The sequence below is a fragment of the Haliotis cracherodii genome, unplaced genomic scaffold (assembly GCF_022045235.1).
Source record: "Haliotis cracherodii isolate W230 unplaced genomic scaffold, xgHalCrac1.p SCAF_2, whole genome shotgun sequence".
Lineage (NCBI taxonomy): Eukaryota > Metazoa > Mollusca > Gastropoda > Lepetellida > Haliotidae > Haliotis > Haliotis cracherodii.
The window spans coordinates 16,847,678-16,873,200 of record NW_027266275.1 but is presented as its reverse complement, the minus strand read 5'-3'; the positions used below and the strand labels follow the sequence as shown (position 1 = coordinate 16,873,200).

Below are 25,523 nucleotides of genomic sequence, written 5' to 3'. Positions count from 1 at the left end.
ACTTTACTGTAGTCCTTTCAAGTCAAGCAGAAACCGAATGTCTATCAATCTACAAACTACACTACAGTTGCGGGGGTCTACCTGTTACAACGGCATCAAAACTTTTCGACAGCATGGTACTTCCAAGTTTAACATATGGAGCAGATATCTGGGGATGTTACACCATAGATATTGTGGAAAAGGTACAGGCGAAATATTTCCAGAGAATACTTTACCGAATTCGGCCAGTATCGACGTAGTTCTGGGGGAATGTGGACGACATAAATTGTATGCAAGTTATCTTCTGAAGTGTTTTAAATATTGGACAAATGTAATCAACATGAATAATAGAGTAGACTACCAAAACACATATATGATGTTGTATGGTCTAGACGAAGCAGGAAGAACATCATGGGTCACTAATATTCAGAACATTCTATTTCAATGTGGTCTTGGATATGCATGGATTTTCCAGGATGCAGGCAACATCAATACATTCTTATCTGAATTCAAGCAACGGGGATAACTCAGAAACACGGAGATGGCATCCTCCATTTGTTCAAACTCTAAACTGTTAGCCCATTCTACTTTCAAGTCAGCTTTCAACATGAAAACTTATCTCCCTGCTCACAAAGTTCAGGTGCTCATACCATAATCTCGTGATTGAAGTCGACATCGACATATTGAACAGCAAAATCGAGTTTGTGCCTACGTTTTGGAAATAACATTAATTAAAGAAAATGATTTTTGACTGGAATGCGAAGCTTATTCAGAGCTTAGAAGTATAAAGCTAGACACTAAAAATAATGTTAGCCTTACGCATAAATTAATCATTGAATAATTGTACTCATCATGTAAATTTGCTGATGTAGCTTTGTCAAAATGTGTATATTTTGCATCTAAATGCCTCTTGGCAATGCAGTAACGACTTACATATCATTAACGCCCATTTTTATTTATAATAGTATGATATGTAATTTCCAATAGTGCAATGAACCATATGTATGCACTGTGTCTTTACATACACTACTTTGTACAATTTATTGTGTATGTACATGTATGTTCAATGGGCCAATAGCTTGAAACTTCATGAATAAATCAACTTATATTTTACCCCGGATCTTCACGGAAGGTGATCAAAAGGTGTAACTATGTTTTGGCTTGGCCCTTGTATCAAAGTTAAATTGTCGTCACAGTTACATGGTCGAAATGTTAACCAGTAGACAAATCTTTGGACATTTTTTAAATTGTAATATATAAATCGTGATTTTAGATTCGAACTTGCAATGGGATCGTTCAAAGCCCATTACTGTTGAAATCAGGCAAACTGGCCAAGTTGCCTCCCTTCCATCGTGAACCATGATTTCACGTACTGGCAAGAAAAGTATACAACAACGATTCATAATGAAAGTTGTTTTGAATATTTACCCTAGTATGGATAAAAATAGACATAATTTGAATACACATCGCACGGAAATACTAAACTATCGTGAACAGCTTTACTTGAAACATCCAAGATGGCAGCCTCCATGGTCAACATGTATGGCAGAAAAATCGGATGCCAGTTTATGAGGTAGGCCTAGTAAACTGTCGTTTGAAAATGATAATATTTGATGTCGTGGTTTTCTGTCTTTTCTTGATTGTCTTTTGCTGTCTTTGATCAGATACATTTTAGTTACTGTGAGTAATAATGACAATATTGATGTATTCGAAGGTGGCACTGGCAAGTCTGCAAAAGATTCTACAGCAGTCAAAACTCCAGGAACATATTGACATTACATGAAAGAGGTATTTTCCAGACAGTGTTTCCAGAAGGAAGGTAATCCTTGTGGTCTTCCACTCAGGAAACGTTTACTATAACTTTCTAGATGGCTGAAACAGTCCAGTTCAGGAAAAGGACAGTGCCTAGATTAGTAAATATATGCACATTTATTTGTCGTAGCATGAGTGATCAACTGTCACAATTGACCAAAGAAGCATTATAGTTAGGGGGAACATACAAGGATTCATAATGCCAGCTAAATAATATTCATGTTTTATAAAGTTATTTTTGTCAAAACTGATTAGGAAGTATCATAACATATATTTGAGTTTTATTTCATTAGTTATTGTTAACAACTGTTCTTTTCCAGCACAGCAGAATTGCTTCGTCGGCTGTCGAGCCCACAGTGTATGTACTGTGGCTTTGACCCAACAGCAGACAGTCTCCATGTAGGGAACCTGCTGGCTATCATCGCACTCATCCATTGTCAGAGAGCTGGACATAACACCATTGCACTGGTAAGTCATCGCACATGTCATATACATGTTCATAATATGGATGGATTTGACTTGATGTATTCCTCTCCAGATCTCATGTTGGAAGTTACATTGGAGTGAGTATGGTTTAACGCCGCTTTTAGCAATTTTCCAGCAATATCACGGCGGGGGACACCGAAATGGGCTTCACACACTGTACCCATGTCGGGAATCGAACCTGTGTCTCGGCGTGACGAGCGAACGCTTTAACCATTAGGCTACTCGACCGCCTCAAGTTACATTGGAACCTGAGATACACAGAACTTATGGGCTTATCTGCTAGTGCGGTAAACCTTATTAGCAAATGTAGCCATCCCAGAGATGTATGAGTTAAACACATAGATATTGTAATAATGACAGAAATTAATAATTCAGAATAATTCAGATTGCAACATTCATACAAATTGATATTACAGATATGTTTATCCCTGTTATCCAAGAGAAAACTGGTCTCATTGAAATCATCCCTATTAACAAATCTTGGATATGTAATTGTGCCCCTTGAATTATATTATTCATAATATATTTAGGATGGACAGGTTTCAAAGAATTATAACCAGGATATATTAGTATTTATTACTGCATCACACAAAATAGAGATTCAAGCCGGGCACCCCTTGTCTTGCTTGTTCTTCCTTACAAGTTGAAGTGAATACTTTGCTTGTTAGGTTCACTAATGATTGTATTTACACCAGGTGGGAGGTGCAACTGCCCAGATCGGAGACCCCAGTGGGAAGACGAAGGAGAGAACACCAATGGAGCTTCACCAGGTGGAGGAAAATGTGGTCCAAATAACAGAAAACTTGCAGCGTGTCTTCTCTCACCACCAAGATCTGTTGTGGAAAAATAGCAAGCCTTTGCCACAAGTGAGGTAGGATCAAGTAGATGTCATCATTGACTTACAGTTTAACTGCTTTACCCTGATTATGTTTCTTGGTTTGTCGGATTTTACCTATGCTCATGAGTTTCCCCAAGGTGGTTAACATCTGAGACTTGCAATATGTCTGTGTTCCTCCCACGTCAAGCTGACATGCTGTGATATAACTGAAAAACTGTCGAAATCTGTGTTTAATGAAACTCACTCCGTTAAACTGACTCGTACACATTTTGTGCTGATGAAGACCATCTCCGTCGGTGGTTTGATTCCCGGGCCCACTTTTCCAAAAGACATTGGAAGATGGTACTTGCTGTTTACCTGCCTGGCACTCGGCATTAAGGGGTTAAAACTGAGGCATGGTTTCTCAGTGGGCTAGCACTCTAACATCAACAAGTCCAGACTATTACAAGCAGCCACAGACACAGGCATTACACAATGCTGTATAAGTGCAATAATCTTCAATAAGATTCTAAACCGCATTTCACCATGATTATCATACACAGGGATGAAGGAAGGACCAAGTGAAATTTTGTTTAGAACAAGATGATTATATGGGAAGAAAATACTTTTAATATCTATAGTGGTATTTCCATGGTAATTGGTTAAATAGTTTCACTGTTCCTAGCGTCTTGGGTTAATATACGCATAGTTTGCTATTCAGGAATAATTACCATTGACTAGGCTGCATACCAATACGGGTATTTAAGTTTATCTCAGACATATATTGTTCAAACTGATGAGGCTTGGTGGATTTTCATCATGTTATGTGTTTTAGAACAAAAGTAATGAGTGAAGTTATTATATGATTTAGGAAGTGTAAAATTTAAAATAAACTTGTCCTAAAGGTCTAATTCACACCGATGCCTGGCAAACCTTTTTCTCAGCCTTGTGTGTTATTTATTTCAATTATAACTGAAACTGGTTTTAAGAAATATGACCTGATTCAAATTGTTACTATCCTGCTATAACAGTGTGTAGTGGTAGCAGGCAAAATATACAATGTACAGAAAGTTCCTGTAAACTTTGAACAATAAAACACTGCAGATTATTCTCCCTGCAGTGTTTTATTGTATTTTATATAAAAATCATAAGTCGTTTATTTCGTATATGAGATATCAACATTATGTACGGCCTCTTTTAAATAAGCATGTTAATAACATGTACAAGCTTTGAAGTATTCATCCATATTTAAATTATGATGACTCCCTGAATACAATCCAACCTCTGCAATGTCGGACAAATCCATTTTATGAACAGTGGGGGTTAAGTTTGGTATTTCCCGGATATTCTCACAATTGTACCTTTACTCCCTAAACCCATTGTCAGATCTCTCTTACTTGTGTGTGAGATCATTCAGTCATGTTTATCTGCTTTGCCCAGCTACATCTTTGGGGAATAACTCACTAAACACTTCCCACTTGAAAAAAACGTTGTCCAATTTACAATGTCACCAAGTTGCGAGCTCATGTTCAAATCTCCAGAAATGATGTCATGATAGAACAATGTTCTATTGTGAAATAAACCATGCTTGGTTCTTCATTGTTCTTTGGGATTTATCGCCTAGCTGTCTTATATAAGGTAATATATTTGTTGCTAGTGTTATATCTATGTGTATAAATAAGGATGGAGGTTTCAATCAACCCATGTTTTGTAATTTGCAAAAAAAATCCTTTACATATTTACAGGATTATGAACAACCTTGACTGGTACAGAAATGTGAACATCGTAGAATTTTTATCAACAACTGGTCGACATTTTAGGATGGGGCAGATGCTGTCCAGACACAGGTACATGGTTGTCTTGGTTACGGTACTAAATCTGTGAAAAAGCAAAAAATGCCAAGTACCTGGTGTTGATATAAAAGTAATGATGAATAAAACAACAAATAACATGGACGGGCTACTTCTGTTTATACACAGTGCTTTATTGATGTAATGATAATTATCTCCCTTGCGCCATTGTTTGATTGTATGTTACGCAACATGCACAGACCTTTTGATTTTGATACAACTATTACTGTCAAGGAGATTTTTATATCACAAATCATACTGAAGTGTTCAGATGAGAGTCAGTTTTATCAATATCCAATTAGAAATTACAACAGGCAGGGAACTTTAGTGGATTTGGTTGAGTGAATCATATTGTGTTTTCATCTTTATTATTTCAGTGTAAAGAGCAGACTTAAGAGTGAAGAAGGAATGAGTTTCACAGAGTTTACGTATCAAATATTTCAGTCCTATGACTGGCTCCACTTGTACAGACAACACCAGTGTGCAATACAGGTACATCTGTCACATAACAGTACAGCCAGCATGTGCTACATGAACACCATGATAGAACCCCATTGACCCTTGTTCCCTGTCATAGGAGACTTAATAGGAATTTAATGTCAATTTGCAAATGTGATTTTGTTTGTTTGTTGTTTAACGCTGCACTCAGCAATTATCCAGCTATATGACGGCGGTTTAAATATTTAAGTCTGGATCAGACAATCCAGTGACTGACATCATGAGCATCGATCCAAGCAAGCCTGACCACCCGATCCAGTTAGTCGCCTCTTACAACAAGCATAGTTGCCTTTTACGGCAAGCATGCGTTGCTGAGGACCTATTCTACCCCGGATCTTCACATGTCTTGCTCATGTGAATAAATAGCTCATGTGAATAAATAGCTCATGTGAATAAATAGTCCATAGATGTGACCTACTTTGAAAATACATGAATATATATGTCTTTCTGCAATTGGATATATTCAAGCCACCGAGTCTGACCGTCTGTCTGATCATTATTTAGTCGCATGAGAAGCATCAGTTGTATGGTACCTATATTCTTATCCAGAATCACACCTACCATGGAAAGGACGAGGTGTATCAGCCAGGGGTTGAAACAGAAGAACCCATGACAGTGATACCAGAATATGATATGATTATTTCACATCAGTATTCACACTGGAATTGCTTTAAGAAAACCTGTTCTCCTGTTGACAGATTGGAGGAAACGACCAGCTGGGGAACATGACGGCAGGATACGAGCTTATATCTCGGCTCATGGATAAACCAGTTTTTGGTAACTCGCTTTTCCTTACATTGGTTTCAGTTTTGATTTGGGTTCCAATGTTATATTTATGTTTATAATCTCGGACTGGATGAAAAAAGTGCAATGTTGATATCTAAGGTGTGATAGGTCTTCTATGGGATTACCATGATCATGTCTATACAAAAGGCCATCTGAGCTTATGTCCCTCAGCTGAAGTCCTGTGTTTTCTGAAAGTTTGTTCAAGGCATTAAAATTTGAGTTTCATGTGGTGCATAGGTAGCCATCTTTGATTTAAGAAAAACAAATGAAAAAATCTTCTCAAAAACTATAAGACCAGTGGCCTGAAACTTGGTGTGTGAGATGGCAGCCTTATGTAGTAGTTCTTTAAATGTTTACCTAGATTTGACCTTCGCACTTAAACCATACTGAAAGCTGAAACTACTTACGACCTTTACTCGGCCATTTTGTTTCAAACTGTGTAATAATAGTTGGTATATGTGTAGTTGGTATATGTGTAGTTGGTAGCAGGGCTCAACATATTTGTGACACTGTGCAGGGCTGACTGTTCCCCTGATCACAAGCTCCGTAGGGGACAAGCTGGGAAAGACGGCCGGGAATGCAGTGTGGCTGAGCCCCACCAAGACCTCACCCTATCAGCTGTACCAGGTACATTGCTAAACTAAACGGTGTGCCCCATCAAGACCTCACCCTATCAGCTGTTCTAGGTACATTGCTAAACTAAACAGTGCGCCCCACCAAGATCTTACCCTATCAGCTGTTCCAGGTATATTGCTAAACTAAACAGTCCGCACCATCAAGACTTCTCCCAATCAGCTGTACCAGGTACATTGCTAAAATAAATGGTGCGCCCCATCAAGACCTCACCCTATCAGCTGTACCGGGTACATTGCTAAACTAAACGGTGCGCCCCATCAAGACTTCACCCTATCAGCGGTACCAGGTACATTGCTAAACTAAACGGTGTGCCCCATCAAGACTTCACCCTATCAGCTGTACCAGGTACATTGCTAAACTAAACTGTGTGCCCCATCAAGACCTCACCCTATCAGCGGTACCAGGTACATTGCTAAACTAAACAGTCCGCACCATCAAGACCTCACCCTATCAGCTGTACCAGGTACATTGCTAAACTAAACGGTGCGCCCCATCAAGACCTCACCCAATTAGCTGTACCAGGTACATTGCTAAACTAAACAATGTGCCCCACCTAGACTTAACCCAATCAGCTGTTCCAGGTACATTGCTAAACTAAACAATGTGCCCCACCTAGACTTAACCCAATCAGCTGTTCCAGGTACGTTGCTAAACTAAACGGTTTGCCCCACCAAGACTTAATTAACCCAATCAGTAGTACCAGGTATACTCCTAAACTAAACGGTGCACCCCATCAAGACTTCACCCAATCACATGTACCAGGTACATTGCTAAACTAAACGGTTTGCCCCACCAAGACTTAACCCAATCAGCAGTACCAGGTATACTCCTAAACTAAACGGTGCACCCCATCAAGACTTCACCCAATCACCTGTACCAGGTACGTTGCTAATCTAAACGGTTTGCTCCACCAAGACTTAACCCAATCAGCAGTACCAGGTATACTCCTAAACTAAACGGTGCGTCCCATCAAGACTTCACCCTATCAGCGGTACCAGGTACATTGCTAAACTAAATGGTGTGCCCCATCAAGACCTCACCCTATCAGCTGTACCAGGTACATAGCTAAACTAAACGGTGTGCCCCACCAAGACTTTACCCAATCAGCTGTTCCAGGATAGTGCTCAACTTAATGGTCATCTTCTCGAGGCAAGGGCGTTAACTGGCTATAAAAGTCCACACAGTTTCCCCACTTGCCAAACTAAGCTGGAATTTCTGGGCTCGATTGTAGCGCCACCAATGACTCTTACGAGTTATGTCCCTTCTATGTCTCTCCTATTGACCAATCAGATTCCATCCCTCATATCACTTGCATTTGCTTCAAACAAAATGGCATCGCCCAGTCAAGCTGATCTTACCCTGTGAAAGTGCAAATCACTTGAGCACCTTGATAAAAAACATGAAAAGATTTGCAAAATATCTGTTGACGCCAAGTTGGCGGTACATATGCTCTGCAAATCCTCCAGTCGTCCGAAATCTACTTGTTAAAATCCATGTTGGTTACATACCGGATGTGTAGTTCGTTCCAATTTTGAGTGGACTAAGCATAGACTCGTTACTCCAGCCAAAATGTAACCCCAGAATTCTACAAACCGGATGTGTAGTTCGTTCCAATTTTGATTGGACTATGCATAGACTCATTACCCCAGCCAAAATGTAACTCCAGAATTCCAGCCTAGCTCAGCTTTACTGTTTTTCCCCATCAAGACTTCACCCTACCTGTTTTTGTGTTTTTCTGATTTTAGATTTTGGTTCCAGTCAGTTTGAATAATAAACATAATAAGCATGAAATACTCATATTTACCATGCCAGTATGTCATGTCCAGTTGTGTGCAAGGCATTAACACTTTGGAAACAAGCAGTCAAAGTCAAAGTTGTTGGAATGGAAATGGAAACTTGAAAAAAAGATTTTTCACAAACTCACAAACTATCAAAAAGCACCAGTTGACCACTATACCTATCTGTGTGCCAAGTTTGGTAAAGAAATACTAAACGTTTTTCAAGATCTGCTCCGGAAAGGAGCACTACCACCAATATCAGTCTTAGTCAAAGTAATTGCCATTGAAACTCAAAAAATTATTTAGAAAATTGTGCATAACCATTTTCATGTAGAAAGACACAGGGGAGATTAATAATTGTCATATTTCATAATTTCTGTATCAAATAAGAAACAGAACTCAGATAAATGACTTATAAGGCCAGTTAATTGCAGTAAGTTGTAGCATCATGTCATTGTTATGAAACTAAAGCATGTCCAAAATTGTGTGTACTGCTTATGTTCCAGTATTTTCTGAATCTACCGGACACCGACATTGAAAAATATCTGAAACTGCTGACATTTCTACCAGAGCAAGAAATACAGGATGTCTTGAGGAAACACAAGGTAAGATTCACTTACACAATATAAATATATGAGGTGGAATGCATTGCTAACAAATTCTGGGAACATTTTTCATGCCCCCCCCCCCCCCTAATAAATAAAATAATATACTTTGTAATATGATCTCCGTTATCTGTCTTAAAGATCCACCACCCCAAGGCCCCTCTGTATAAGGACCAGCACTGACTCTGTTAATGGAATGTCATTTTGTAACTTGAAACTCCACAATCTCTGCTCAGATCCGAGCACATTCTGACCACTGGAGGATATAGTAAATATACAAAGTTGTAAGTTTTTTATTTGAAAAAATAAAAGTTTGATTTTGTGGAATACATTTTGTGGCAATCCCCCTCTTTTGCTGTGTCATATTTTCATATCCCCCATTCCCATTAATAAATTGCCAGTCCCGTATTTTTAAAAAATTATCTTTCACAGCGACCCTGTTTTCATAGTTTCTCTCATCAGGGCAGTTATAAAAATACTATAATTAACAATAAGGGAACAGACCCTTTGTCTCTGTAATTGACTCATGCCATGTTTTGTTGCCAGAGGAATCCAGAGCAACGCCCAGGGCAGAAAAAGATTGCAGAACAAGTTCTACTGTTGGTGCATGGTGGTAGGTATCTTGAGGAAACACGATCAGTTATATATTTCCAGTTACTGTTGCACTTTAGATTGTACAGTCCTGAGACTGGTTAATTGTTTGACCTTCAGAAGTTGTCTTGATTAAGGTCAAGGCCAGGAAGTAATGTCTGGAAGTGCATGGTGGTACATTAAGCTTTGAGAAAAATGTTGGTGACTGAGCTGCCTCAGTTTTGGTAAATGCAAACTTCTCAGTCTATTAAGCCCCAATAGCTGACAAAACAGTACTTCTAGTTTGCTGTGTTAAAAAAAAATAAAAGCTGTAGTACTATTAATCCATTATTGTAGATGGGCCCTGAACCATGAGATGCAGGTGTTTTATGTTTTAAGTGGCAGTAATAATTAGGTGTAACTTGATGACAATCAGGCTCTTGTAGGACATAGGACTTCATAGGACACAGTTGGAACCTACAGTCCTCTGATATGCATCATGATTTTGTGTCACGCTGGTAACTGGTGTGTGTTGTATTCATCTGTCGAGCAGAGCAAGGCCTGAGTGAAGCTGTGCGTTGGACGGATGCACTCTTCAGTGGCAACATCGAGAGCCTGGCACGCCTGACTCACACGGAGCTGCTGCAGCTGTTCAACAATGCAGACACCACAGAGATGCTCCTGGAGCCTGGCATGTCCGTCCTCGACGTCTGCATGAAGGCAGGCTGCTTCGACAGAGACGGTGAGTAGAAGCAGAGCGACAGTTACAGACGTGTAAGAGAAGGAATACTTCCTGTGTGTGGCTACATATATTATAAATAGCTGTGTATATGTATGTACTGGTATCCATGTTGTGGCGTAGAGATATTGTGTTCCTCTCCGCTGCGGAAAAGGCTAATACATTCAATAATAGGTTAATAGGGAGTCCTACTGTCTTACCTTGGATCATCATCAGGGCGACACAGGTGGCCCAGTCATCTAAGGTGCATCAGTTGATGCTGTGCAGAGTTGAATCCCATGCCAGAAACCCATGATCTTGAGTTCGAGTCTTGGTTTCCCCCCCGATTGTGTTTCTAGGTTTCACCAAAGTGGTAAACGTCTTAAGACCTGCATCACTTCAACTTTCCTCTGACATTAAGCTGACACGCCATGATAAAATGGAATACTGGCAAACACACTCACTCATTCAGGGTGAAACTGGGAAGGGACACAACTCTGCACAGTGATGGTGATTTTGTGGGTGACGTCACCTCAACATCCTGCATTAAAACTAGATTTTAGGAGGAAGAGGAAGTTATCAGATTAACAACACATCTCCACTGGATTTCAACGATTCTGTTTGCAGTATGAACATGTAACTCTGAAGGAAGTATTAGAAAATATAAGTGACAGGTGTTGCCCACTCACATCTGAAGTTACAAGAAAGATAGTTCTTTCTTACAAAGCAAAAACACTTTGCAAACTTTGGTTTTATGGTATAAATATTTCATTTATACAGTCTAGCTGATGTTATGGTGATAGATCAAATAGTTGTTGTTTGTTGTTGAAAGCTCAGCAATATTCCGGCAATATGACAGCAGTTAAAAAAAATATATAAATGATTTGTTACCAAGATGTTATCACAGTAAGCCTAATGTCTTAAAATTCCATAGTTTGTTTAATAGAACCAAAATAAGTGTTAAAAATGTGTGTTTTGTTTTATTGGACACAATAATATGCACTGTATTGCTGTAAATTGTTGTAAATTGTAAATAATCTACCCTGCTGCCATAACTAAAATATATTTTATGAATGAGCTTCATATGCCACTGTCTATGGCCAGAAAAGCAGAGAAAGTTCTGTCTTATGACCACTTATGACCCTGCTGGCATCTTTGTTAGTTGCCCCTTTAGATGAGCATGGGTTGCTGCATCTTCCCGAGGCAAGACAGTTAACTGACTTAAAAAGTCCAGTTTCCATTTTTGCCGAACTAGGCTGGTATTATGGAGTTACATTTTGGCTGGACTAACGAGTCTATACATAGTCCAATCAAAATCGTGCAACGAAATCAAAATCCAGTTTGTAAACTGTAGATTTCGTTCAATTGCAGGATTTGCAAACATGTGCACTGACAACTCGTTGTAAACAGATATTTTCGAAGCCCTTTCATGTTTTTAATCAAGGCACTTGCATGATTTGATGCACTTCGCGATGTAAGACCTGTTTTATCACAATATAGATCTTTATTATCGATCAGATTGTCTTGACTGGGCGCTGCCATTTTGTTTTAAACAAATGCAAGTGAGGGAATCTGATTGGTGCATAGGAGAGTCTTAGAAGGGACATAACTCATAATAACCACTGGTGGTGCGATGATCGAGCCCAGGAATACCAGCCTAGTTCAACAAGGATGGAAACTGGACTTTTATAGTCAGTTAACTCTCTTGCCTCGGGAAGATGTGGTTGCTGAAGACCGATTCTAACCTGGATCTTCACGAGGTACAGAGAATAGGGGTACAGTAAGGAGGAAACATGAGACGAATGAAGTTCCTTTGTTACTGTTGTGAAGGAGTGAGCGGGGAAGAAATGACATCTAAATATTTAAAGCAAGAAAACATGGAATGTCCAGTCCTATTGGTAAATGGAAATGGAAGTTAACGTCCCGTGGGTTGTGTTTGTTGAAGTTCAATAAAGGCTGACAGCTTTCACCCAGATGTTAGGGATACACAGATCAGGTCCTAAATGAAAAAGTTGTGTATTTCATTCTGTCCTCCCTCATGGTGTTCTCTGTCTGTAGTTGATGCTGAGCGAATCATCCAAGCTGGGGGTGTCCATATAAACCACAGGAAGGTGCAGCAGCCTGACTACGTCCTTGTTGCCGGGGAGCACATCCTGCCGTCAAACATCACACTTATCCGAGTTGGTATGTACACATGGACACCAGCTTGTGTCTACCTCCAAACCCCATTTAACATGCCGCTTCTTCTTATCAAATAAAAAACCTGTAGCTTGATAAGGATAAGAATTTATGGATGAACGACTTCTTTATTACAATTAAGTGCAACGTTTTAGTGTAGGTTCTAACACCATTGTCCAGCAAGTGATATACAGAGTATGGTTGACAAGTATACTAGTATATACAGGTAGGAGGCAGTATTTATACAGTAGAGTAGATATCAGATGTAGTTATGCTGGAGTGGAGAAGCTCTTAATTGTAATAAAGATGTTGTTCATCCATAAATTCTTATCCTTACTTAGTAATCCAACTTCTAAATGCCTATCAAAGAACTGTAGCTTGATATTTGGTAATCTTAACAGGGTGTTGCAAACCTTTCCAGAAGCAGTTCAGGCTATTGTTAGCCACTTGCAGTAATTTCATGGCGCAAATCTTTCGAGATTTACCGAAAATAACTGGTTTGATATCTTTCGAAACAATGTTTTCCGGTTAATTTGCAGTACTAGTATATTTTCTAAAAATGTTTATTTCTTATTCCTGCAGGTAAGAAGAACTACTATGTTGTGAAGTGGGCCAGGTGATGTGGCAAGTTCTTACGTGTGTAAATGTAAATACAAAAAGAATAAACTAAATAAAATCACAACCTATATTTGAGTTTTATGTCAGTGAACATGAAGTCATAAATTTTAACTTTGGTTAAAGTGTCTAATTATATAGCAGTTGGTCCCACAATTACAATGATTTACAGACCACCATGATAAAGCTGGACAATTGCTGACTGTGGCATAAACTTCGAATCCATGACCAGTGCATCCTGCCACAGCTAAGGGACACAACTCAGCATCTATGTCCAGACGTTATTATTTCACACACTGGTTGCACTACATGTCAATTCAATACAGTGTATTCTAGGAATTGCTACAGTTGGAAACACTGGATTACAGACACAAATTCACTTCAAAAACAACTGAAAGAGGAAATGCAAAATGATAGATAGTCTTGCTGTTCATGAAACACCATGAACCGCCTCCCTGGTCTAGTGGTAGAGCGTCCGCCCGGAGAGAGGAAGGTCCGGGGTTTGATCCCCGACCACGTCATACTAAAAGATGGTACTTGTTGTTACCCTGTCTGGCGTTGTCATTAAGGGGCTAAAAAAAGGTTTGGTCGGCTCCGAGTCAGTATACTGTGTCTGATTGGGGTATTCATAATAAACTGGGGCATGGTATCTCAGTGGGCTAGCACTATAAATCGGCATCAGTCTTGACTAATGCACGCACGTACGCTTGTCTCTATATAAATGCCATAATTTTGGACGCGACAGTAAACCCCATTTAACCTCACTTCATGAAACACCATCATCAGTAAAATAACCTTGCAGTGTGATGATGTTTAAGACAAAAGACTGATCCGTGTGAATTATATTGCCACATGTCCTTGATTTTTATTTTTTTCATATCTGTTACAAAATCAACACCGTGAAAAATGAATGAACTGAAGACAACCTTTGACAAGATACACCTGGGACAATAAATATATATCACCTTGTACAATATTGTAAACCTAGGGAGTTTGTGTTAACTTTGTGTCATTTGGCTGCATCACTGTATTAATGATCAAGAAAACCTGTCACGCAGGCTTGCCTGTCACACAACTTATGTAGTGCTGACTGCCTCAAACAGCAGCGCATTCAGTCGCTATGTACATGTTAGGATGGGTCCATGTATGAATGTAGAGCAGGGTAACCCTGCTACCTACGACCCAGTCAGGAGTACTTGAGCAGAGTTTCAAAGTTCGGGGTGCAGATGAGCCTGTCTCGCACGTGGCCAAGTGTCGTCATGTGTCCTGAGTTGCCCTCCACGCGCACCGACACCAAGTCCTGCAACAATCATCACTTGTAAAAAACATTGGTTTCTTATTTAATGCCTATCTCAACAATATTCACGCTATTTATGTCCTGTAAATATTCTAGTCTGGATCAGTTGGTCGGTTGGTTTGTTGTTTAACGCCGCACTCAGCAATATTCCAGCTATATGACGGCGGTCTGTAAATAATCAAATCTGGACCAGTGATTAATATCATGAGCATCGATCCACGCAATTGGGATCGATGACATGCATCAACCAAGTCAGCGAGCCTGACCACCCGATCCCGTTAGTCACCTTTTACAAAAGCAAAGTTAGCTTTGACGGTAAGCATGGGTTGCTGAAGACCTATTCTACCCCGGAATCTTCACGGGTCTAGTCTGGATCAGACACTCCAGTGATTGATACTATGAGCATCAATCTAGCCACTGGGTTAACATGACATGCATTAACATGTCACAAAGCCTGACCACCCGATCCCTGTTAGTCGCCTCTTACAACAAGCATGGGTTGCTGAAGACCAATTCTAACACAGATCATTGGGGGACAGAGAATATGGATAGGCTGAGGAGAAGCATGAGAAGAATGATGTTCATGGTTTTGACATGGCCAACTGTTGTGAAGGAGTGAGTGGGGAAGATGTTGATGTCATGTGGGTTGAGTTTGTTGAAGTTCAATAAAGCCTACAGCTTTCACCAAGATATATGCCTTCAGTATCTTTCATCAGGTCCTAAATGATCCACAGTGTCAGGGTACGATTCCCCAATCAACTTAATTACCAATTCACCAAGCACAACCGCCCATCCTCTAAGCCAACTATTACGACCAGCAGATCATGCTGTGGACCTATTCTACTCCGGAACCCCCACGGGGCATCACTTGTAACAGCTGACTGCTATACTACATCCTTAACATAAATACAGGAATACATTTGTGTCTTTGATTCAAACTACATGTCTATGTGTGATTCCTGTGTCTCAGTCTACACAAGAACTAGCCTGGAGATTAAACTGAGCAATTGTATGTAGGGAAAGTAAGTTTCTCACTAAGTACCAGGGTAAGGAGTAATGGGTAATGTTCCCTGATCTGATCTTTGTTAGAAATGCTCACAAGAATGCAATGTATTCAGATCCCTATCAACATTCAAGTAAAAAACATTTTATAAATCATGGATCTTTTATCACATATTGTTTGGAGAAGCAGAACAGCAATAACAGATGTATCTCTTTCTCATATTTGTTTCTTGCCAGGATCAGTGTTTGAATAATATTTTGAATGCTTGACTGTGTGTATGTTTAGTTATATTTCTTAAAAATCACCTTGGCACCATTTTCAATACTTGTATTTAATTTTTCCCAAATGTATACATACATTGTCTTCAGAATGTGAGGGTGACCATTGCCCTGGATGGCCATCCTCCTCATGTAACAGGGAAAAGGTGAAATAAAATGTATAAAACAAAAAAACATTCAAGTAAATACTGTGGTTCAGTATCTACCACAAATTGTCAATGCACAATTTATCATATATACCAAAAGTTCCATACACCAAATCCCGAGGCGTCACCAGCATACTCTGTTCTGCCTAGACTATATCTACTGACCTGGAGAAATCCACACGGTGTTCCAACAGACACGTCCAGAGTGACGTTGCCCAACACAAGTTCTGCCCGACCAGATTTACGAATCTGCAGCTTGCCAATGAAACCCTCTGAGAAGTCCGACAGAGAACATGTCTTTATCTGAGAAGAAAGTTTGTCCTGCAATATACAATAGTGGACAATATATAGTCAACCCTAAACACACCATTGTCAAAGGGATCAAAATCCCTATCAACATATGATTTCATTAAACATGAATCTTACCAACTTGAAACCAGAATCTCTTCTGACCCTATATTACTGTGAGCAACAAACATATTCTACCTCCTCTGACTTTGATTCCTCCTTCTTTCCTTCCGTGCCTGGCTCCGTCTTGACCTTTGTTTTGGCGACCTCGTCACGACCTGGTGGCAAGCCAGGCAGGACGTCGGGGAGCTGGAAAAACAGCAGTCTATCCTCCTCTGTAACATAAGACACATGACAAAAACTCACACTGGCAAGACATTAGATGCCCATACATAATATCACACTGCCAACTTGAAATTTTGGGACGTCTCTATTGAGTGAGTGAGTGAGTGAGTATGGTTTTTACGCCGCTTTTAGCAATATTCCAGCAATATCACTGCCGGGGACACCAGAAATGGGCTTCACACATTGTACCCATGTCGGAAATCGAACCCGGGTCTTTGGTGTGATGAGCGAACGCTTTAACCACTAGGCTACCCGACCGCTCCTGTCTCTATAGAAAGACGTGAAATGTTTCAATGATAGAAATAGTGTGGTTGGTTTTTTTTAATCTGAACATAAATATGTTCACCAGGTACAATGTGGTTATCTTAATTGTGAGGGATGTGCTGTGCCATTAGGTATCTCTAACAAAACAAGTGATTATATCTTCACCTGCATTAATTAATCATTCATGGCATTCAATGGCTCCCATAGGTTAAATTGCATTGAACAATGACCTTTCACGTAAAACAACAAGCAGGAATGTCTTCTGATTTTACAGAATGTCTGAATGTCAACTAAACAAATCTTTTCAGAAGGGAGGTAATATCTTCCAACCTCATGAATTATCTCCCCTTGCATCAGTTACAAATTTACTCAAAATCCCAGTTGTGGTCCATATATCCCATAGCATCAGACCCCAAATTGAAGTATTTTCAATCTACTTTGTGATCTTCTTTTCAAAGTAAAAATCCAGCTGTGTCACAGAACTATTTGTTTCAAATGTTTTGGAGTTATGAACATCTACTAATGCAGAACTATATATATTGGTACCTGAATTACTGCATTTGGACAGCAGGTCTTTACAGGTAAACACAGGATGCTCCATTTTGACCATAGAAACATCAGCAGCTGTGGGTTTTGCCTTCTCTGCAGCTTTCTCCTCATCAGGATTATCAACCTCCATCTCTGTGCCTGGTTCCACTGAAAATGAAACCGAGTAACTGACAGATCAACACATCAGTCAAACCTCATAAAATGTCTCCTACATTATAACAATTGTTAGTGTTATTCCCCAACTAAATTGGAGTATAACTTAATTTAAATTTCAAACTCTGTGCCTTGTAATTTCTGACAAAAAGATTCTTCAGCTTGAATACTTATCATCTTTAAGTTGTTTTCATATCACTGCTATGAACAAATCAGATTTTCTTTGTATTATTTCACATATTACCTTGATTTAAAAGTCTTTCCATTATGGGGCTAGAAATCCTGATGTTTTAGCTCCATCCCTTCAACTTTTTACAGAAGTCAAACGTTTTGGGTTTTATCCACACACAAAGGGCAACTGGTTCACTTTTGCCTTGGACCCTGGGGATAGTACAATGAGCTGAAAATGACAGTTTCACACCTACCCTTGATTCCATCGACCGTGTCCTTGACTTCTTTTCTCTCCTCGTCCTTGACTTCCTTCTTGGCAACCATAGCTCCGGCAGCAGAGAGAGGCAACATCACCGGGATGAGGTTGGGGTCATCATCATCCAGATTTTCTGTGTCAATAAACTGTAAACAGAGCAAAACTTGTCCAGACATATGTTACAGCCTCCATATTAAACTTGCAACACTTCCATTTTCTTCCGTCAGCCAACTGTAGCACTGACAGTTGCTATAGTTATTCAGTTATTAATATGGATTAAGTGAGGTACTGGTAATAATCAAACAATGGATTTTAAATATTTCACCCAAATTAATCCATTTCTCAAATAAATATCCCAAGTTTCAGTTCTGTTTAAGAAAAACACCAAAAAGAGGGATGTATTACTCTGCCCAGTGGGGAGATACCTGATATCAAACAAAGGGCTGAAAGGTTAAAGTTATGTTCATCAGAATAGGTTGTGACAAACATATTTCTCTATACATTATAAAGGCAATGCAACACACATACAGCCAGGGCTTGTCCATACGACTTCTTTGCAGCAATTGAGTGAGTGAATGAATATGGTTTTACGCCGCTTTTAGCATTATTCCTGGGGGACACCAGAAATGGGCTTCACACAATTTGCCCATGTTGGGAATCGAACCCAGGTCTTCGGTGTGAAGAGCGAACACTTTAACCACAAGGCTACCCGACCACCCCTGCAGCAAGTGACACTGCCTTACTGATACTCTCTCCATAGCTTAGAGAATAAACAAACTGTGACATCACAATTGCTTGCGTGCATCAGTGAATGAGGGTGCGTGTATGTAAAGTTGAAATTATTATAACACATCTAGGAGACATATAAAAGGTTTTAAAAAATTGTATTCCTGTATCAGTGTATTCTGCAGGGGGAGAAAAATCCCTTTCCATCATAAATATATACCATTCAGTCTTCCTCTGGTTAACAAATATTGAACATTTAAAAAGTTTTCTCACATCATCCCGGAGGATTTGATCCAGCACTCTCTTCGAGCTGTTCTTGTCTGACTTCTCCTTCTTGAGGCTCATCCTAGAGGTCGACACCCGATCACCATTGTCCCACGAAGAGCCGCCTGCAACAACACCACATCAATTCTTCATCTTCGAGTGAGTGACTGTGGTTTAATGCTGCTTAGCACGGGTATGGTGCTGACAAGCCTAGAAACACAATCAGGACCAATCGGGATTCGAACCCATGATCACAGGTTTCTGAAATGCCCAAGGGACACAACTCTGCACAGCAAATTGCAGCTCCTTAGATGACTAGGCCACCCCTGCTCCTGGACTCTGATGAACAAAACCCTAACTGCATCACGTTACTCTGACATAATCACACGTCGGCAATCAGTGAAAACAAGAGTATCTTATCATGTGGGTTGTTGTGCTAGAGCTCCCTTAATACATCTGGCTCTGGCTTAGTACTCACAGCAATAATAATAATAATAATAATAATATAAGTGCATTTATAATGCACCAGATTCCATTCACGGAGTGGATGCTCATAGCGCTACCCTATTATTACACCTCAGCTCATTTTCATTCTCAGCTCCCTGGGGAGTATACAACCCAAGCTGCCTGTGAGGCGCTAAAAGGTTAACAGCCACGTTACCATCTCATCCAACCCGGTACCCACTCACTGCTGGGTGAACAGAGGCACATTTCGAACAAAGTCACTTGCCTAAGGAGACACCACATGAGGTTCATGTGCTTCAGTGTGGGGCAGGACATACTCATGTCTGTCCACAAAGAACACTCAGCAATAACTTCACAAGTCATGGTAGAAATACAATATGTTACATACCAACTTTAGGAACAAGTCTATCTGCAGGTCCTTGCTCAAAGATAGACTGTGATTGAATGACATTTTCATGACCTCTTCCCCGGCCTCGACCCCGTTCCCGGCCTCCACGACCTCTGCTTCTACCTGATTCTTTGGTTGCAGACTGAGGTTTTGGTGGAGCGCCGCCAGAGTCACTGATGGAAAAGATTTATTCAAACACATCTGAATGTTACCGGTTCACAAAACGAATCATATCTACATTGGCCACAGTGAACTCTGTCGTAGTACTAATGTCCATTAAGAACTCTTTGTACATCCTTGCAGAATGCAGTTATAGTTCTGCCCCTCAAAACTGCAGAACTCTCTCAGTCTGCGACTTCAGCCACTAGTCTAGTTTATACTAGTCATGGGCGTAACACCCTTTACGCAGTGTTCTCATGAGCATATACATTCATTTTTTGTCATGTGTCAGATGGAACTGACAAAAATACCTCATCAATAAGTATTAACTTGACAACCATGATTTAACCATGAGGTACACACAAACCTCCCTAGTGAGTTTGGGTGCTCTTCAATAATACTGTGTACAAATTAACAGGGGCATGTTCCACCAATACTTGCCTACATATACTAAGACTAAAATCTGCGGAAAATAATACCAAAATACAGTACAGTCTGGAAGACTCACTAATTGCACTGCTAAATAACAAGATTCTACACTTGTTCCACAGTCTTAGTGCTACAATCATACAAATACATAAATGACTTCCAATAATCACTAACCCACAGGAGGCACTAGAAAGAAAATGCTGGCTAAGACAAAGTACATTCAGATTCTAATCAACTTTGTCAACAGTACACACACAGGTGCCAATTTCAAGTCGTGCAATTTGTGTGACATTGTTTCTTTGTAGTAATTATTTAACAGTTAGGTATATATCACAAATTTGTGCTAGCGGGCAAGCAAAACATTTGTGTTGGAATTACCTGAATCAATTTTGCTTTGACTGCAAACTTGGCTAACCTGAGTCTTGAATTACTAGTGATATGTGTCTAACATATAACATTGTACGAGTATAATATATTTATAACTCATGAACATACAAATCCTCTCTAATAAAGTTTTACATTACCAATATTCTGAAATACTTACTCATCCTTGGGTTTATCCCTTCTTGATGGAATATTAGGTGTAAATACCTTCTTGGGAACACCACCAAGAGTTAAATCTCTTGGTCCCCTTAGAGATGGCAATCTGAAAAATTTAATGTATGAAAAAGGTTTGCTAATTAAGAAGCAGGGTATAAATAACCTCCAAATGGAAAGTCATTCAGCCGATAAGATGATGTTACACTAACATTTGTTGAACATATTACATATGTTGGAGATGAGTACGTCTTAATACATGTACTACACATGATGAAGTGTTTGTAATAATGGTCGTTGGTTGATATTTCATCACTAACTACAGGGTTATGCATGGCCACTGGTTCACTTGTTCAAAGAACAGTTAAAATCAGGAAAGTCTACTAGTTTTCTCACAAAATTTAGTCCAATTACCACTGGACCAAAATGAGCTGTTCACGAATTGGTTATATAATTCATGGCGTCTACCCCTGGCTGAACTATCAAAATATAACCTGTAAAGCCAGGATGGCATATCAACCTTGGTCACTGTACCAACAACCACCTTGAAAGCTGTCATTCCCACCTCAACAAGGCTGTGCAGAGAGCCCACCCTAACATCTATGCCCTCATCATAGTACTTCAACACCTGGAGAGGACTGACAGGAACAGGCTGGCACCAATCTCATTAAAATCAGATCTTAGTTCTCGCTACCGCTAAACAAAGATCTGAAGACATCCTATTAAGGGTCACATCAGAACAACCTTTCCTCCGACCAATCAGTGCGTCACTTACCAGATTATGAAAGTGACAGTTGGAATGTGATTTCTAATCATGCAATCTCGAAAACTTTAACATGGGGTATTCCGAACAATAGTTACGGGTTTAACGACTGAATCCTTACAATCTAGAGCCATCTATTAGCCATTCCAGAATGCTTTTTTTGTTCAGGTTTCAAATTTGTAATCGAGAATTTGTCAAAATATGTTTCAAAGGGTAGTCGCCAATTTGAAATTTGTGCCGTAAAGCACGAGAAAACTGCCTTCTGATTGGTCATTCCATTGGTCGGTCAAAGTTTGCGCAAGGTCAGTCTGACGTGACCCGTAATGGGATGTCCTCAGATCTTTGTTTAGCGGTAGCGAGAACTAAGATCTGATTTTGATCCTCAACCCTGCAGGAAAGCATGTATAGAGATCGTCCAGACGATTGCAAGGCTCAGGGATGACCTGCTCACCAAAAGGAAAACTTCAATGCAGTCCTATCCTAACCCGGGTCTCAATCTCAGTTAAGGACTTAAAGCTACTCCAACCAATACTGATGTTGTGGAATGATGATTATGATGGATATATTATCATAAAAATACATCTCATCTGATTATGACAGATATGTATCATATAAATGCATCAGATCTGAAATTCAATGTTGTTTTCATTATTTTCCCTTATTTCATTAGACTGTATCCATTAATTAACAGTATCTCACTATTACAAGGTTGTGAGGCATTAAGTGACACTGTATAGGAAATGACTGAACTATATCTTTGTTTATATAAGACTGTATGCGAAAATGGATGTAGGCAATACTGTATGTTGCCAAAACCAGAGAGTATCTAGTCTCCATGGTGAGTATTGTAGCCCCAAATCTGCTGTAGTTTAGAGCCATAATCATAATCTTATTAGGTTAATCCGCCTAATTGGCCTATTCATAGATACGTTTCTACTTCGTCTCTCCCTCTAAATAAAGGAATGGTTCATAGATGTCAATTCATTTTATTTGACCAACGTTTACATTTTTCAATAACAATTTTGTCACAGCTTGTCATTTCACGTCAGTCAGACCTCATCGCAGCTCTCAGCTACATGTGAACATACCTGGCTGCTTTGCCTGTAGGAGCACCCCTCCTCCCGATCAAGCCTCGTGGCAAACCTTGATTCTTAGAGTCGTCAGACATTGTCCTATTCTGAGGACAGAACAGGAAAACCAACTTGCTGTATCATGTCACACAAAATTGAATCAGCTGATTGAGTATATCTATTGGTAAATAAGTTATAATCAAAAGGAGTGTGCGGCAATGCATATATATAGGATATATATATATATATATATAGGATATATATATATATATATAGGATATATATATATATATATATGAGGTAAATGTTCACTCGGTGTACATGTAATATATAATAAAATAATAAAGTCCACGTTAGTCCATCATCTTCTTTATATCAGTTTCAGACATAGTACTTTCTTCGCTGTCATTGTTACACTGAAGAGCTGTCATGAGACAGCGAAAGTACTATGTCTGAAACTGATATAAAGAAGATGATGGACTAACGTGGACTTTATTATTTTATTTTATATATATACTTTTGGATGGGGGATACGGGAAATTATTATTCATTACCATTGATTACAGTAAATTCAAACCAAGGAAATTATATGGAACATTACTGTTCAGTAAAATGTATAGCTACATCCCGTTATTACTAAGATTGACGATACTTGGTTACTGAAAATATAGCAAACCGGTGTAAAAAGTTGCAAAACGATCAGCAGCTGATGACGTTATTGTATTGTAATTTAATTTAAATGATACACATTCATCCAATTTATTTTTTTTAATTCTTCGTTTTCAGTAACTATAAGGAAGAAAATACATACACTTCTTTTCTCCTGACTTAGCGTACATGTGACATACTGAAAATATTGTGTACACTTGTGATTTCATGTGGTTACGAGCACCTGCTCCGCCATGTTGGTTAATATTTCTAAACGAAACGTTCATTGGCTGAGATATTACATTAAGCCAATCAAACATCTTGTGACATATAACACAAGAACAGTAACTCTTGAACTGCACGTCTTGGACGTGTTTAGCGGTAAACCTCCCTTATATTAGCACAAGTTTTGAAAACGGGTTCTTGAAATTACGGGAGGAACATGAACCTTAATAACTCAATAGACAAATGTGTTGTTCAAAATTATAAATTACAAGTGCACGATATCTGAGTTAATTTAGGAAAAACGTACAAACGACAGTTCCTGTCTCTACCAAAAAACACGGAAATGAAGCTTGAAATCGCCAGTCGCATTAAGCTCCAACAAATGAACAACCAACGTGGTCGTTAATGACAAATTGAAATATTGCCTTCAAGCGGCCTTTGAAACTATCCTTTACATTATTCTCATCGCCACATCGAAGGAAACGTTTAAGTTAATGGTGCCATTGATCTTACCTGTTTAACGACCCTGTTAACATCGAATCATATTGTGACCAACATGACATGATGCACAGAACTTGGGAAGCATGGTGGATCTGACATTCAAATAATCCAACGACGTTAACAAATACACATGCTATCTTTATTGTGTTGCTCATAATTATATCCTCAAACAAACTTGTTACTATCTATATAATTCACCCGAAGACGCTATTTAGGGGTATTTCTTTGACTTAAGGGTAGGCACGTTAAAACGAGAAGATGGAACAAGAAGGTTGCTGTCATGCGCGGGAATGCGTTGTTTAAAATCTCAACGATGCCGGCCACTGATGCTAATAGGCTATACACAATATTAATTTATAATCATCGCAACACATTGTTGAATTCATATAACTATTTATTTAACAATAACACCAAATACTCTCTAATTGGTATATGTAAGCGTTTGGGTTGTTGGTCTTTTGCTACAGAAGTTTGAGATATGTAATAGTGTACTTTTACCTTTCATTTAATTTCAAAAGACTACTTCCATATGCTCTTATAGTTCCAATGTTATAAGAACTTTATAACAAATAAAACGCGTTAAAACTGTTAAAAAGCAACCAGTGAATGGAATGTCTCCTTAGAAAATTTTGATATTCAAATGTATTTGTTTATGAGCCTTGTGAAGATGTACACAATTGATTGTGAATATTTATCAATAATATATGATAATAAGTTAACGTGTATAGCGTAGTCTGAAAGATATTCATGAAACATTAGATATGGTGTAGATGTTTCTGTAGTCCTCTAGTTCAAGACCTCTGGAAATTCTGAAATACTATAATTTCTCTCAAAATATAGTTATTATGTTGGATACACGTAAAAAACGTGTTTGATGCAACCAGTATGATCTAAACCTGTTTTGTATCTTTACATTAGGAACACGGAGACAGCTGCTGTCGGTTACATTTACTATCCACGTTATTTATATTGGATTGAAGGAGGGACGAGCACCATGATTTTAAATGTGTCACATCATAAAAAGTACCGTATTCCAGGAAATGTTGTAAACTTTATGACGTCAACGATCTCATAATACATAGATAACAAAGAGGTATCACGGCACCTCGAGTGTTTTAACTAATACATGGCTATTTAATATCAGTATAATTACACATTTAATAGGCATGATTATGTATCACACACACAACATAGTATACACTGTCCAAGCTCCATATTTGTAAATGTTAAGTTTGCGAGTTGTTTATCGAATAATATTGTCGCCAACATT

At 39.1% G+C, this 25,523-nt stretch overlaps 2 protein-coding genes across 3 annotated transcripts; one reads left to right on the top strand and one right to left on the bottom strand.

Moving 5' to 3' along the window:
* The first annotated feature begins 1,356 nt into the window (after window positions 1–1,356).
* On the top strand, window positions 1,357–13,372 carry LOC139468763 (tyrosine--tRNA ligase, mitochondrial-like). Of its 2 annotated transcripts, none has more exons than XM_071250894.1 (13): window positions 1,357–1,552; window positions 1,694–1,798; window positions 2,112–2,259; window positions 2,973–3,148; window positions 4,840–4,941; window positions 5,322–5,436; window positions 6,141–6,219; window positions 6,746–6,855; window positions 9,149–9,247; window positions 9,794–9,860; window positions 10,371–10,559; window positions 12,594–12,719; window positions 13,296–13,372. In XM_071250894.1, the coding sequence occupies exons 1-13, from the start codon at window positions 1,497–1,499 to the stop codon at window positions 13,331–13,333; spliced, it is 1,410 nt and encodes a 469-aa protein (XP_071106995.1). In that variant the 5' UTR covers window positions 1,357–1,496; the 3' UTR covers window positions 13,334–13,372. The 2 variants fall into 2 exon arrangements, with proteins under 2 accessions (XP_071106995.1, XP_071106996.1); XM_071250895.1 differs by having other exon boundaries at window positions 1,540–1,552; window positions 1,694–1,767.
* Window positions 13,373–14,069: 697 nt separating this feature from the next.
* Window positions 14,070–23,775, bottom strand: LOC139468762 (DNA-directed RNA polymerase III subunit RPC4-like). The gene is made up of 10 exons (XM_071250893.1): window positions 23,691–23,775; window positions 22,898–22,986; window positions 21,054–21,155; window positions 19,922–20,094; window positions 19,078–19,193; window positions 18,077–18,224; window positions 17,496–17,645; window positions 16,539–16,675; window positions 16,218–16,373; window positions 14,070–14,628 (listed from the first exon to the last, which is right to left on the bottom strand). Exons 2-10 carry the CDS (start codon window positions 22,975–22,977, stop codon window positions 14,515–14,517), a joined length of 1,176 nt encoding a protein of 391 aa, XP_071106994.1. The 5' UTR covers window positions 22,978–22,986; window positions 23,691–23,775; the 3' UTR covers window positions 14,070–14,514.
* Window positions 23,776–25,523: the final 1,748 nt, after the last annotated feature.